The sequence below is a fragment of the Emydura macquarii genome, unplaced genomic scaffold (assembly GCF_026122565.2).
Source record: "Emydura macquarii macquarii isolate MOO-44397 ecotype Brisbane River unplaced genomic scaffold, CSIRO-AGI_Emac_v2 contig_1477, whole genome shotgun sequence".
NCBI classification, from domain to species: domain Eukaryota; kingdom Metazoa; phylum Chordata; order Testudines; family Chelidae; genus Emydura; species Emydura macquarii.
In genome coordinates this window covers 15,761,386-15,777,271 of record NW_027131614.1, presented here as the reverse complement: position 1 = coordinate 15,777,271, position 15,886 = coordinate 15,761,386, and the positions used below count along the sequence as shown (strand labels likewise).

The following is a 15,886-nucleotide window of genomic DNA, read 5'->3' as shown; positions in this document are numbered from 1 at the left end:
AAAGCATGCTAATGAATACTGCAGTTTATACCCCTGTAATCCAAACTGTGGGTCTGTGAAGACATACCCTGACTTCTAATGATGGCTTGAGTAACTGCGCAAAAGGTACAATGGCTCAGGAGAGCATGCAGTAGAAAACACAATGGCATCTTAACTGCATGTTGTTTGGGTGTGGAAAAGGGTGATTGTGCTGTAGCCTAGGAACAGCATTCCTCTATTTATCAGGAATGTTGCATATTCATTCTGATGTGAACTGTAATCTATGTGTGGGGAACGGAATGTGATTTGTGGGGTCAGAGTGTCTGCTTTGTGAGTGAAGCTCCAGTATGGATTGGAATTGAGAGCCCAGGGCATGATATAAACAAACTTTTATACTTATTTCGATAAATAAATAGTTTTATAAGTATTATCAAATAGATTGTTACCCACAGTTTCAATTTTATAGATTGTCCCTACCTGTTGCATGGGAGCACATGGTGGGCATGGTACAAGGAGCCTTCACCTTTGTGCATCCTTCACAAAAAACTAGGGGAGTCAGAGTCCCTATGCTTGGCTCCCTTGGGGACAAATCCCTCAAAAGGAGACAAAGAGGAAGTAAAGCTATGAACACCCCACTCTTTATGCTGGCCTGCTGAGCTGGCTGGATATAGAGAAAGGCCAATGTATACCATCTAAAATGATATTGCAACTGCTGTGCCCTTCCTGTGCACTGGGGAGATGTAGGATGAATTGCACCAACCTTCCTAGAGCTTCCTCTGGGGCAGTGCAATGCCTCGAAACATGGCCTTTGCCTTATGGACATGCACTGTGCTAAAGGCAGTACAATGAAAGGAGCAACCCGTTTCATGTCCCATTGTGTCTAGCCAAGGATTCCAAATTCTTTTATTTCTCAGTATGCTTATGTACCCTTTGGAGATTTTCTGATTTCCGTTGCTGCCTGACCCAGACAATTGTACAAGAAAAAAGAACACACAGGAAATTGTTTAGAATAATCTTCAGGAGGGGCACTGAAGAAACCACCCAAAATTGGAATTGTGTGCGTTCAAACAAAAGGACGGATGTCTCAAAGCAAACTGAGTCTCCACACTGCTTCCCCGGCCCATTGGCAGCATGGTTTCACAAGACAGGGGGAAGCATGTGACAGTGATATGAGGGAATTACTACAAGGTACACTCAACATTCCACAGTCAACATTCCAAGTGTTAACTTATGCTGGGAACCTATTCAGAGTGGAGAGAGTCTGTGGAAAGTTGCTGTCCTTCCAAAGCTAACCCTTTTCCAATACAGAACTGAAGAGTGTGCCCATGGAAGTAGGCCAGTGGAGAAAGACGCAGAGCTAGCACTCCACATTTTATTGTCCACCCATCCAGGATCTGAAGGTTTTGCTTCCGGAAGGGAGAATCTGGATTTCTGCTCCGTGGTCTGCTCTGCACTATCACCCAGATGCGGTGGAGATCTCACAGTGCCCAATATTTCATTTTCACTTGTTTCCTTTTTGTTCAGGTGAGCTATATCTTAATAATTTATCCTTACCAAAGTTGTTTTCATAATCCATAACCATTGTGAACTGTAAATTTGGAATACAGAAAGCTGGCCTTGGTTTTTGAATGAGAAGAGCAACTTCCTTTTGGAACTGAAAGACTAATAATTTAAAGAAGTGAACAGATCAAGCCGGGAATACAGGAAAGCTAGGATGACAACATCAAATTGTATAATAAACAGAGCAATCATTCTGAGAACAACAGAAAAACGGATAAGACTGGAGCTGATCATTGTCCTCAGGGAAACATTATGAAACAAAATATAGATTCTCCTGTGCTATTTCCTGAATTTTTAAAAGAGCTTTAACCTGAATAGTTAAGGAGAAGCAAATTAATTTTGAGTTTTGGATGTATTTCCCTGGGCCAAGAAAATATGTAGCAGATACTGGAGTAATAAGATGTTTCATTTATACACAGTCTTCATTTTCTCTTGTTAAAATGCCAAGACTGGAATATTGAATCTTGATCAGTTTCTGCTGTTCCTGTCCACGTCCTCTCCAGAAATAAAGCTGGTTCTCTGGAGATGAAAGACAGAAGAGTGACACTAGAAATGTGCAAAGTGTCCTCAGTGAAAAGCAAATATGCCTGGTTTTTGTGTTCAATTCCAGACCCCTGCAAGACAAACTATCTGTTTTCAGATAGCGGTGTATGATGTTCCTGCTGCGTGCATACAACCAGCTAAGGTCAAGTAGCACGGTGGCAACTATGGGAGTTGGGTGAGTCAAGTATCTCAGTAGCCAGCCATGTCTAAACATTTTAATTAAATCAGTAATAATTAACCTCTATTGGGTCCTGAAAGTACTCCTTTGGATATGTTCCAATATTTATAATCAAGAGAGTAATTTTTAAAGTTATATTTGATCAAATTCCATTTTATTATGACTGAGTATCAATACATAATCAGTGTATAAAGGAAGACATGGTCCCTGCCTTATGAATCTTATGGACCTGATGCATCTCCCATTGAAATTAGTGGAAAGGCTCCTATTCACACTAATGGAACTTGTTTTTCCATTTAAAGCCAGATCCAGCACAAGATGCACTGAGAGACCAAGAGGACACTTGAAGTTCTGATAGAGGAGGGGTGTAATCTGTCTTCCTTTTATCCCCCCACTCATCATTGACACGGGCTAGTATTTGTGGGCCTAGAAGAAGATTTAAGTCATCCGTGAATATTAGAATGGTATTGTATTAGGATTGTAAAGGATGGTTACATGGTGCACCACATGGACAGGTAGAGGATGTTCCATGCATATGAGATATCAAAGAAGAGACGAGTTTGGGAATGAGAGAAGGGAGCAAAGGTAGTGGTGAGGCACACTTTATGAAGGGGGATTAAGGAGGAACATGTTCAATAGTGCCTGTCATTATAGTACCTGAAACTGAACTCTTTGTGTGTGTGCAATTATACCCTTTTCTTTCCTCAAGTTCCTAAACTTGTCCAGGCTGATACTTTACACTGTGTCAAAGCAATGAGAGGCCTCCCCATTATGCCTGTGAATTGTGCACTTGACTAGACTATGCGAAAGTTGTACTTATATTATGGTGGCTACATCCTCCCTCCTGGCTTCCCATTTCTTCATTTCACCCACCTCTTGTCTTTAGCTAGGATTGTAAACTCTTTAATGTAGGAATGGTCTTTTGGAGTACGTTTGTGCAGTGCTTTCTGTAGGGCTCTAAGTTGGTTGTGGCCTGAAGATGCTACTATAATGTAATGCAAAATAATAAAAATATTGTTTTTTGTCACATCACACCTTTTCCTGGTGAGAACTGTTGATGGTGCATGCTGCCAAAAAAACCAAACCAACCAGCCAAACCAAAAAAAACCCCAGCAACCCATGAAGACTCCTGCAAATACAACCAATGAAATCAATTCAGTGAAATTCATAACCCCTTCTTATTTGATGTTTGTGAATGTTTGGATGAATGAGGTTTTGTTAACACACAAGTTATGATGCACCTTTTATAAATGAAGATGAACTTATTCACATGTGCATATTAGTTGTGTGGATGGTTTGAGACTTCATGCTGGAAACTATGAAAGTTTGTCATCCAATCAGGTAACAAGACAATATCATGATACTTTTGTGACCAATCAGGAAGCATAAATAAAAAACAGCAAAAAGAAAATTTTCACTATGAACAGTTCACAAACAAGTAAAAAGGTGGAAATATGTTCTCATAAAACATTCATTGAACAATTTCAGCTAAAAACTAATTTGTAAAAACTATATGGACAATTTGCAAACCAAAAAATAGCTAAATTAATTGAATAAATTGTTAGCTGCTGTTAGTTTGACTTGTTCTAATAAGTTTTTTCAATATGAAGAAATGAATGCAAAATAAAGTATTATTACACTTTAGCCAAATGGAACCACATCCAGAAAACAAATTTAGACAGGTTTTCAGATAGATACTTTCCTTTCCCAATTTTCTCAGTCTGTTTGCTTTAAAAATCCTGGTTATTGAAATTCATGTGAAATCACAAAACAATGTGTTTGTCCAGTAGGATTCACTACATTAGAAGATGTTTGGAATAGACCCCTTTAATGATTATTTGCCATGTTTGAACTGCCAGGCTAAAATATAGTTGTTTCCTACACATCTTAGACTCCATTTGCTATAGTCTTTTATTGTAGAATGAAAAGGTTTTCATTTTCACAGCCCTTTGTGTTCCTATGTCCATGTAAATGCAAGATTTATCCCATTCTCAGCTGGAAGCTTTTTATTTTGATCTTTTATGTTTGTGTGCCTCATTAGAGCTTGAATCAGGTCTCTGAGGGGGCCTGATGCCCTTTCCTGAAAGGTGCGTTACATCTTTAAGCACTTACAAGGTGAGGTTCTTCTTGAACTGGGAAAACATAATTATCTTTTTATTGATCTATTGGAGTACTTTTATTTACCTTCTTAGCGAACACCAGAAGGGATCAGGACATATACCAGAACAAGCTGGATCAATCATAAAGTTTCTTTTTTTTTAAGTTATGATTTGCACTATGTGGTTAAAAAATAATCAGTTCATCGTTTTCAAAAACAGAATTTTATACTGACAGTATCTGGGGGAAAAAAAGACCCAATTTACAGAAATAATGAGCAGACTAAGCTCCTGTTGCTGTGGATGGGAGATGAGGTTCCTCAGCACTTCTGAAAGTTAGGCTGCAGGTACACTTTAGGTTAGTGACATGAGTGAGTGCACCCCTTGGGGAGCAAATGGCCGTGTCATCATCCCATCAGGAATATGTTTAACAGTTATACTCAGAATATACAATTTCCTGCAATCTAGAAAGTATACTTTAATATTTGGAAAGCAAAAGTGTGTGTGTGTGTGTGTGTGTGTGTGTGAGAGAGAGAGAGAGAGAGAGAGAGAGAGAGAGAGAGAATAGGACCAGATCTTCAAACTGGCTGTAAATCAGCATAATTCCATGGAGCGACTTTAATTTACATGAGCTGTGGATATGGTGCAATAAAGAGTTGATTGTTGTTTTACTTACTATGTACAAAATCATGAAGCTTGTTTTTGTAGACGGCGATGAGAGTTTAGTTAAACTTTGTGACCCCTTTGTCTCTGCTGGACCGTACATTTCTTGGCAACAGTTTTCTTTAGAACTTAATTTAAATGACTGGAATAGCAGATGGTAGCAAGTACCTTTTATTGAACTGGGAAAATGCATTTACCATTTGTGCCAGGCACATACTGTAGTTCATTATGCAAGAGCCAGCGCACAGAACCCATAATCACGATTGTGAAGCCAAGCTCATTTGTTATGTATGTCACAGTTCAGGGCAACTGCACCTGTATTTCCCCCTTATGGTCCACCAAAATACAGGGTCCCAGCTCTGCATTCTCCTCCCATTAGCCATTCTCCAGGCAAACTATTTGACACTGTTTGTCCCAAAAAGTCCATTCTTGTCTGACACATTGTTCAGTATATTCCTTTTGAAATTCATAACACTTCCCACAGTTCTCATCCCATCTTCTCCCTAGAAAGGTTAAATACAATCCCGTCCCACAATAATACATAAACTTTGCATTTAATACAATGGTTCCATAGATACTTAAACTTAATTCAATAGGGTTTCTCAAGAATATTGCAGGAAATTGCCATATCTGGCACTATGTAATTTATTTTGGTTCTGTCATTTTAATTAATACATGGAAACTGGGTGCAGTTTGATTGTTTTTATTTTTCTTTGTACACGATAAAGGAGAATTAATTTTTAATATATTTTGCGCAATAATATGAAGTAAATGAAGTGACACAGAAAGTAGAGACCAAATAACTGCCATATGAAAGGAATTTTGTCAAAGTATGATCAAATATCACATATCTATAATGATAAAAATTCCAGGTAATGCAAAAAGCTAGAGTGAAAATAAAAAACTTCTTATACCCAAAGGTTTCTCTTGACAGCCAAACAATTGGAAAAAGGCCCAGGATCTTCTTTATTTAGAAACATATTTGTATAAACAAATTCAGCCTGAGCAGAAAGGGATAACCTACCTATTCAAAATCAATACAAATTAATTTTTACCTTGTAGAGAACATGTCTTGGGTTAAACAAATAAATATACAAGATTAGACCACGGCGGCTAGAGCCAGTGCTGCTTTAGGGGGTATGCAGAGGTCACTCCTACATTGACTCGAGGCATTTGGCCTGTGGAGAACACATGAACGCAATACCTGTAGAGTAATGCGGGAACACTCTCTTGCTTATGCTTGCACACAAATAGTGGCAATCAAATACTCTCTCTGACTTCCACACCAGACTTCTGGTCAGTTCACAATGGTGGTGAAGAGTCACAGTTCTGCCCCTTTAGGGCATCTGAGCCTGACGTGCCCCTTTTCTGTCACTCTCCCTTTGCAGTCTGGGAGAATAAATGGGAATTCTGGCAGCAGCCCTGCACAGGATCACAAAGAGGGGTGGCTCCCGGGCCCACCCCCCTCTCACATTCACATAAAAGCAGCCTGAATATAGCACCTAATCATTAGCATTCTTCAAAGAGGAAGCATGGCCTTATGCTTAAGACACTGGATTTACTGCATTTTTGTGGGTTCATACATTGCACCCTTTGAATTTTTGGCTCCAAATATCATCAGAAAAAATAATGTATTATCTTTCACAACCCCATGAAACAGTGATTAGAACTTGCTCAGCACCAATATTACCCAGATGTGCAAATATGTTTAAAAGCCTGCAACACTAACCGTTGTGAGTGAAATGGGCAGTGTAGAAATTCTGCAAGCAGGAGTGTATCTTTGACCTGATAAATTCAGATGGAGCATATTAACAGAAAACTTAACTGAGATTCATGAGGACTATGTGCAAACTGTGAAATTTAAAATATTGATATTGAAACTACAAAGACATAAAGGAATAACTTGTACAAGCTATCCGTCAGAACAGAGAGACCCATTTTACCCATTTCTCCTTGTCACAACTCAAAGGAAAGTGGAGACATTAAAGCACATTTTGGAACAAGATGTTTTAAAGGCAAGAAAAATATGTTCTGACTCGGGGCTGCAAGTGAGAAACAGAGACTTTTACCTCAAAGCTGCTGATTTAAATCCAGCCCAGGTTACTATAGTCACTATCATCTAAAGGCTGCCAGTGCTCTATATGAAATAAATTGACATTTGCAGTCCAGTGCATAGTGAAAATGTGTCCTGATATAAAAAACCCTCATCAGAATTGGGATCTTATATGACAGTTAAAGCAAGGAGACTAAGCTGCCTTCTTCTGTACTTAGTGTACTGAAACTCTTCTGTACTTTAGAAGTGTTTCCTCAGACATTTATTCTCTTTTCTTTATATAAATATCTATCTAGGTTCCTTTTGCACTACACTCATCACCTTGAAATATGAAGGGCCTTTTTATGTGGTCCCATAAATGCCCTCAATCTGTACTATATAATCTGTACATGCTACAGGTAATCTAATGCTGGACAACTTCCTTATGACAGGCTTGTCCGCCCTAGGCAGGAGTGATTTTAAAAAGACCATCTGAGAAGACATAATGTTTCATTTCCCCCTGACTAACACGTGGATGTGTGTGCTGAACACTTCCTGGAAGCCCGAATGAAAGAAAGCAACTAAGAGTCCAGAAGTTCTGCTTACTTTATCCGCAGCTCACAGTTGCAGTCTGCTGAGGATGTGCCTGGCTTCATGAGCCACCGCTCCAGCCAGTTTGCTGTATTCCAAGGTCTGTCCATGTTTGACTGGAAGCATTAACAAATGGTGAAGATATAAAATATTTAAAGCCTATGAGGCACTGCAAACTGTCAAAATGATCTATTCCACACGTGGCATTATACTGAGCCTTTTAGGGCAGCTTTCGCAGTTTGTTAGCTCTAGCTAGAATTGCTGTTTTCTTGTACTTCACTGAACTACATCATAAAACAAACAATAAACTTTGGAATGTACTTTAAAATCTGTCTCTTTTGTTCATTTGCCTTCAGATAATGCACATCAGACTGAAAGAAAGAGTAGGAGGGTAGGAGGAGAGTTTTGCATTGTTCTAATGAATGATTTAACAGTTTGGGAATCTGAAGTAACCTTTTGGAAAACTTTTTTTTTTTTTTTTTTTTTTTTAATATAAATAAAAACAACCCTCTACTTATCTGGATCTTGCTGCTTTCACATTTTGCTGAGTTGCCAGTATGAACAGAAATATTTTTATTCAAGTTTAGAAGGAAGCTTCCATTTGGGCCTGAAGGAAACTCAATAATGTCCACTGCATGTGGTCCTTTCATGCTAGGATTGCCAGCTGTCATCCAGTGAGCCTAACAGCTTTGACATGAAGTAATGTGTTGAAGGGCACATATGAGTTTCTAAATAAAAGAGCATCATTATCCCGCAGGGAGAAGCAAAGAACATTTGAATCAAAATGACAATAATCCTGCATTTAAGGTTTTGGTTTGGTTTGGATTTTTTGCAATTAAGCACACTTTTATTTTTTTCTTCAGTTGCTTGCAGTTCAGAGAGCCTAAAGTAGTGGCTAAAAATGTACAAAAACCTAATGATGAAAAATGAAGATGGGTTAAATAGGATTTCAGTAAACTCCCACTAAATCCAGGAAGTTCCTCCTTAATAAATCAGAAGAGGAAGGTAATAAATGAACTAACATAGGTGTCCTGTGACATTACTAATATCACTTTGCTTGAAGGAAGGCTCCTTGTAACGGAAAGGTTTGTTAATAAAGGAGGCTCTTTGGAGCCATTGGGATTTTTTTGTTAACAATCATGGTGTCAGTTGGCAATGGCTTTTCTAGATAATGTTCTACATTTCTAATGAAGTAATATGTTGAAGTGGCAGCAAGGAGATAGACTTAGTTTTTTTGTTTTTTCAATTGTCCTCTTGGGTACAGGAGGTCAAAAGATAAATATTTGACTTGATAGAATTTCCTGTGGGGTTACAACTTATTTCTGAGCGGAAATTGGTCAAGGAAGGTTATTAACACAAGTGTGGTCACCAGATTGCAATGTCTGGTTTCATAGAGTCATAGAAATGTAGGGCTGAAAAAGACTTCAAGAGGTCGTCTAATCCATCCCCCGGCATGAAGCAGGACCAGTTATTCCTAGACCCTCCCTGATAGGGAGGTGTTTGTATAACCTGTTCTTAAAAACCTCCAGTGAAAGGAGGGAAAACCTCCAATGATGGGGATTCCACAAGCATCTTTGGAAGCCTATTTCCGTACTTAACTAGCCTTATATTTAGAAAGTTTTTCCTAATATCTAACCTAAATCTCTGTTGGTGCAGATTAAGATGATTATTTCTTCTTTTACCTTCAGTGGACTTGGAGAAGAATTGATTATCATCCTCTTTATAATAGCCCCTAACATAAATGAAGACTCTTATCAGGTCCCCCCCCTCAGTCTTCTTTCCTCAAGACTAAGCATACCCAACTTTTTTAACCTTTCCTCATAGGTCAACTTTGCTAAACTTTTTAACATTTTTATTGCTTTCTTCTGGACCCTCTCCAATTTGTCCACATTGTTTTAAAAAATGTGATGCCCAAAACTGGACATACTACACCAGCTCAGGCCTCACTAGTGCCAAGTAAAGTGGGACAACTACTTCCTGTGTTTTATATATGACCCGCCTGTTAATATAACCCAGAATGATATTAATCATTTTGCAATTGTATCATATTGTTGGGTCAAATCAATTTATGATCCTCTATAATCCCAGATTATTTTTGTTCCGACAGGTTAATGATCCCTGGGAGTCAATAATGAGTCAATTAATGACTAAATGAATTGTATTATAAAACAACAGGAATAATATAGATTTTTAACTATTTCTAGACTAATACAATAGAATATGAAACAGACAATTACTATACAATATAGACTGAATTTGAACTGACAGTTAACTGCAAGACACAGAATGATTTTAAACAGACAGTTAACTGCCAGCTACAAACTAATTTTAAAAAGACAACCATTAACTGCAAGTTACAGACTGATAGGGAGACATGTAAACAGACAGCTAGCTGTGGAACACAGACTGATACAGAGGAAGGAATGTAAAGCTGCAACACAGACTGACAGTTAACTCCTTACCATCGAGGCGAGAAGGGCACACAGCATAATAAACGTAAAAACTCGAACTCGGTTGGCTAACAGATGATTCGTGTTCGGGGGGGGGACACGGGAGCGGGAGAATCCGGACCAGGTGATCAGGCTGGTAGTTCAGGAAGGCTCTCAACCAGGGTCTTGGATAAGACCCCTTTTATGGGCTTCGTGCCAGCACCAGATTGGCCGGGCGATACTTGCAATAGGTTTCGTTTCCTGGTTGATGTTAGGTTTCGTTTCCCATATAATGGTCAGTTAAGTTTCGTTTCCCATATATGACGTGGGAGCTGAAGGCACAGCCGATAGCATAGGCATACCCTAATAAGGTCAGGTGGTGGGTTGACTGTTAGCACCGAATGGGTGGGGGTGGGGTGAGGGGTGGTCATGGCAGAATTGGTGCGGCGACAATTTTCAGCAGTACTACTGTCTAACCAGTTATTTCCCATTTGGTATTTGTTCATTCGATATTTCCTTTCTAAATACAGTACTTTGTACTTGTCTTTATTGAATTTCATCTTGTGGATTTCAGACCAGTTCATCAATTTGTTAAGGTCATTTTAAATTCTAATCCTGTCCTACAACATGCTAGCAACCCCTCCAAGTTTGGTGTTATCTACCGATTTTATAAACACGCTCTCCACTCCATTATCCAAGTCATTTTAGAAAATGTTGAATAGTACTAGACCCAAAGTACTATTGGATAGTACCCAAGGGATTCTACTAGATACATCCTCCCAGTCTGACAGTGAACTATTGAGAACTACTTTTTGATAATGGTCTTTCAACCACATATGTACCCACCTCATAGTAATTTAATCTAGATCACATTTCCTTAGTTTTCTTATGAGAATGTCACAAGGGACTGTGTCAAAAGCCTTACTAAAATCAAGATATATCATGTCTATTGCCCCCGTCTACTAAGTCAGTAATGCTGTCAAAGAGGGAAGCGAGATTGGTTTCGACATGATTTGTTCTTGGCAAATTGATGCTGACTATTCCTTATAACTCTATTATCCTCTTGGTCCCTACCAAATGATTGTTGAATAATTTGTTCCTGTGTCTTTCCAGGTATTGAAGTTAGGATGACTGATCTATAATTCCATAAGCTCTTTGTTCCCCTTTTTAAAGATAAATGTTATGTTTGCCCTTTTCTGGTTGTCTGGGGTCTCACTCATCCTTCATAAGTTCTCAAAGATAGTTGTGAATGGTTCAGAGTTTGCTTCAGCTAGTTTATGTACCTTATAGTGAGCTGGCCAGGCTTTGCTGACTTGAATACATCTAATTTATCTCAACATTCTTTAACTTGTTTTTCCCTATTCTGGCTTGTGTTCCTTCCTCTTTTTTTGTTGATATTAATTGTGTTAAGAATCTAGTCACAATTAACTTTTTTTTAGTGAAGACTGGAGCAATATAGATATTAAATACCTCAGCCTTCTTGATGTCATTCGTTATTAAATCTCCATCCCCACTAAGGAGTGGACCTACACTTTAATTTATCTTTCTCTTGCTCCTGATGTATTTATAGTAACTCTCCTATTGCCTTTTATGTCCCTTGATAGGTGTAACTCATTTCATGCCTTTCTGATGTTGTCTCTACATGCTTGTGCTCTGCAGTCATAATTGTATTCCTCCTTAGCTGTTGGTCCATGTTTCCACTTTTTGTAGGAGTCATTTTTGATTTTCAGGTCATTAAAGAGCTCTTGATGCAGCCATGTTGGCTTATTACTATTCTCCCTATTTTTCCTTCACGTTAGGATAGTATGCTGTTGTCTTTAACATTGTCTCTTTGAGAAACTGTCAAATCTCCTGAACTCCTTTTTCCTTTAGATTTTATTCACCTGGAACCTTATTTACCAATTCTCTGAGTTTGCTGGTATTGTTTTTTTTTTTTTTTGTCCATTGTCCTTATTCTGTTGCTTCTCACTCCTTCCTTTCTTTAGAATAATAAAATCTATCATTTCATGATCACTTTCACCCAAATTGCCTTCTGCTTTCAGATTGAAAACCAATTCCTCTCTGAGTCAGAATCAAGTATAAAATGGCTGTCCCTTCCTCCCTCTCCCCTGGTTACTTCTCTAACTGCTGAAGCAAGAAGTTGTCCCCAGTACGTTCCAATAACTTACTGGAGATTTTGTGTTTTACACAGTACACTAAAAGCCATGTCAAAGCTGCTTCTAGACAGGAGCACTTAGGAGAGAAGTCTGAGAGAGCATTTCCCCAATCTGCACCTCTATGGGGGATCCTACTGCTTGCACAGAGTCCCATAGGCTGAATCCTTATCTCATGTAAATCAGCATGGTTCTATTGATGTTACTGGAGTGAAAATGATTTGCACCAGCTCAGGATCTGGCCCTTTGAGTGTAAATATGGGTGGCAAAGCATAGTACTGGGGCTGATTCATCCCATCAGTACCACCTGGCAGTTATGAGCCCTCCTGGGGACTACTCGTACTGCACCTGGTTACAGGATGTAGAGGTTGCTGCTCTTTGGTTTCCTCCCATAGCCCACTTAGAAGTCTTCTACTTTCTCCTCTCTTCCACAAACACAGTGCATCCATCACGGCTGCTGGTGTAACGCTATACATCCTCCTTTACAGTTATTGCTATTAATTAAAACAGGTTGGAAAAATGCCAGTGAAACATTTTTTCCTTGAAATTTGCCAATTTGTCAAACTCAAAACATTTCTCAGAGGCGGCTCTAATTTGACAAAGTTCCATTTGAACTCAGGCCAGGTTCTCATGGAAACCTGCCAGGTTTCCTGCCAGCTCACCTACCTAGCTCCAAGCCCATGGGCTCTGAGTCAGGGACCTCATGACTTCCAGGATCCATGGCTCTTGGACAGCTCACTGGACTGATTGCCCCAGAGCTGGGGTTCCTTTCTATTTCGTGGAGGATTTAAAAAAAATGTTTTGTTCTAAATTAGAACAGAACCAAATTTTGAAATATCAAATTCCTCTATGAAACAGAATTAATTTTCTTCTTCCAGTTCTACTACCAGTGCCACGAAAGAGTCCTAAAGATTCACTTTTACAAAAAGTTGTTGCTCCTGAGGGGTGGAGTCCAAGGATTGCATCTTGTAGACCAACAATGTTGTTGATACAATGTCTGCCGTGGTTGGATTGGGTTGTGCAGGAACTGACAGTGGTATTTCCTACCAACTACAGTACATCTTGCAACCAAGATAAGGACAGAATTGAAAAGCTTTACTTATAATAGAAGACTTTGTAAATGGATGGAGTGGATAATTCAGGGGGATTTTCTCAAAGTAGGTGTTTGTTCTCCCTCCACTACTAAATACTGTCTGAAGAAGTGTGCACTCATCAGATAGAGTATTCTGAAGGAACAGGAGCCAGGGGCTGGCTGGAGATTTTTTTGGACTCCCAGTTTTCCTATCACTAGGTGACCAGCAGCACCAGTGGTAGAAGAGGGATCCCAGCTTGGGAGTCTCCTGCCAGCTTCTTCCACAGGAATGAGTCTCCCCACTATCACCTCCTCTCCTCTAGGCAGAGAGGGGAAGAAGGGGAACCCTTGCAATACGGAGGTAAGGGGTAGAAGGGAAGACTCAGATGACCCAACACCAGCTCATTTCCCACTACTAGCAATGTCAACACAGGATGTTACTGCACAGCAAGCTATTGCATTCTAGATTGACACACTGGATTCCCATGCAATAGTGTCCCATGTAGACCAGCTTATGTTCATATCCCAGGGGTAACAACCTGGCTCTGTCAGCCCCCTTTCTCCTCCTGGCACCCTTATTCACCACATCATGACTTGCAATTTGTCCCTCTTGAGACATGAAAAAAGGCAAATGTGCTGATTTTAGGAAGTGTTTGGACCCTGTAGCGTTTTTTGTAATCCAGATTACGTAATTTACCTGAATTTATTTATGGGACACGGGATACTACTAGTAATATTCATATTGCATCCATCTGCTTAAGAACTTGGCCTCTATGTAGAATGAACAATCATTTACAAATATGGAGCACAAAACTTGTTTCATCTACAGCCTAGCAATTAGAATTGGGGGAATAACTGGTTCAGTGGCAGTTCCAGTGGTTCAGGCATTCACCTGAGGAGCAGGAGACTTAGGTAACAGTACATGTTAGAGAGCCTGGATTCAAATCCTGTGTCTCCCACATTGCAAGTGAGGGCCCTAAACACCGGGCTAAAAGTTATAAGGGGGGGGCACCATCACCACCACCACCACCACCACCACCTCTTCCAGCCACTTTTTTTTCTCTCTGGAAATAATTAGAGAATTAGGTCAAATTCATGAATCATTTCGGGGCAAATGAACCTGCATTTTTCTGCGAATAAACTATTCCCCCCCAAAAATTTGCATAGCTCAGTTAGCAATATACTTAGAGAAGATTTGCTTGTTGCATATGAATCTCTTTTCCTGTATCTTAGGATATTCACTGTTTTTCTTGCAAAGTATAATTAATAAAGTAATTGAATGAAGAATTTATCACTGATTTTTATTTAAACCAAGGAATTTTGATATATTTACGTAGACAGATATAGATATATTTTAAAATATTGCACCCTGCCTTGTACTGTTCTCTCTCACTATAATTGCTCTTTGCTCAATTAATTCTTATTTACTAACATCCATTGTTATTGTATATTAGGCTTGTGTCAAAAATGACGTGAACAGCTATTGTAGTTTCACTATTGATCGTGTTGTTATCTTCTGTCCTCTTTGTTTGGGCTGAATCTATAACGGAGATTCAGAGATGAACAGCAACCATGTAAATCCACTTCCATCCAATTGCCAAGGGCTCCAGTTTTAGACGAAACAAAAATATTGACAGTGCAATAGGTAACCAAAGTCAGATAATTGTCTGCCTGTCTGTTTGTCTGACTTTGATTAATCTGTACCCCCTTTTTTTTTCTGGTGTTCTTTTTTCCCCCTGGCAGTGGAATGTCATATTTCAACCCTTTCTGCTTGTGTCCATGGTTTGATGCTGGTTCTGTATGTATGAGCCAGAAATAAATATAAAAGTTTTCAAATTTAGGAAAAATAGAATTAATAGGATATTTAAGTAAATAAAGAATTGATCAATATCACCGTTTATAAAAGTGACTGTGTGTGGAGATGTGGTTGATGACTGTTGCTGTATAGCAAGAGCTGTGTATCTTCAATTTTCCTTTAAGACAATAGTTGTTGATGTCTCATCATAGAACTCTTCGTCAGATGTCACCTTGCAGGGTTGCAGAAATAATCTTGATCTGTGCAAACAGCTGATGTAGATAGGGCTGTGTGTGCCTGTCTTGGAAATAAAGAAATACCAATGTAATAATGAAATATTTCTTAAATAATGATATTTTGTCATTTAGACAAGCTTCCTATCTATAGAAAGGATGCTGATCCTTTTTAAAAAAAGCAACTGCTGAAAATAATTCAGTATGTCTAAAACGTGAATGAGTAATGCATTTTCCCTGTTCTTTCTTTGTCTTATCTAACCTTTCATCACAGCTATGATTGTAGACTCAACATTATTTGATAGATAGTTCAACACCAAGCAAACAGTGGCGATCTCAGAAAATTATCTATGTCCTAATTACTAAGTGGACTAAAATCCTAGTTTGTATGTATGACTATTGACAGAATGAGTCATTGCAAGAATGTTATCTCATCAGATGTCTTTTGTTTCATGACTTTTATTGACTTCTATGGTAAAAGCCAGAACATGTTAGTGAATTGTTGCATTTTTATTGCTTAACATAGATTTCTGAATTTGAAAGTGTTCAAATTGTAGTTAAT

The 15,886-nt window shown here is 38.9% G+C and overlaps 1 protein-coding gene across 6 annotated transcripts in view; it reads left to right on the top strand.

Annotated features, from left to right (window-relative positions):
- The window catches only part of NKAIN3 (sodium/potassium transporting ATPase interacting 3), a 463,496-nt gene that overhangs the window by 110,504 nt on the left and 337,106 nt on the right, over window positions 1–15,886 (top strand). For 4 of the 6 annotated variants that reach the window (XM_067553700.1, XM_067553698.1, XM_067553702.1 and 1 more), the window contains exon 1: window positions 1,412–1,503. The exons of the other annotated variants lie outside the window; for them this stretch is intronic. In XM_067553700.1, coding sequence (XP_067409801.1) covers window positions 1,444–1,503 — 60 coding nt within the window. In that variant the 5' untranslated portion in view covers window positions 1,412–1,443. Of the gene's footprint in view, window positions 1–1,411; window positions 1,504–15,886 lie in introns of those variants that run through there. 6 annotated transcript variants of the gene reach the window in all.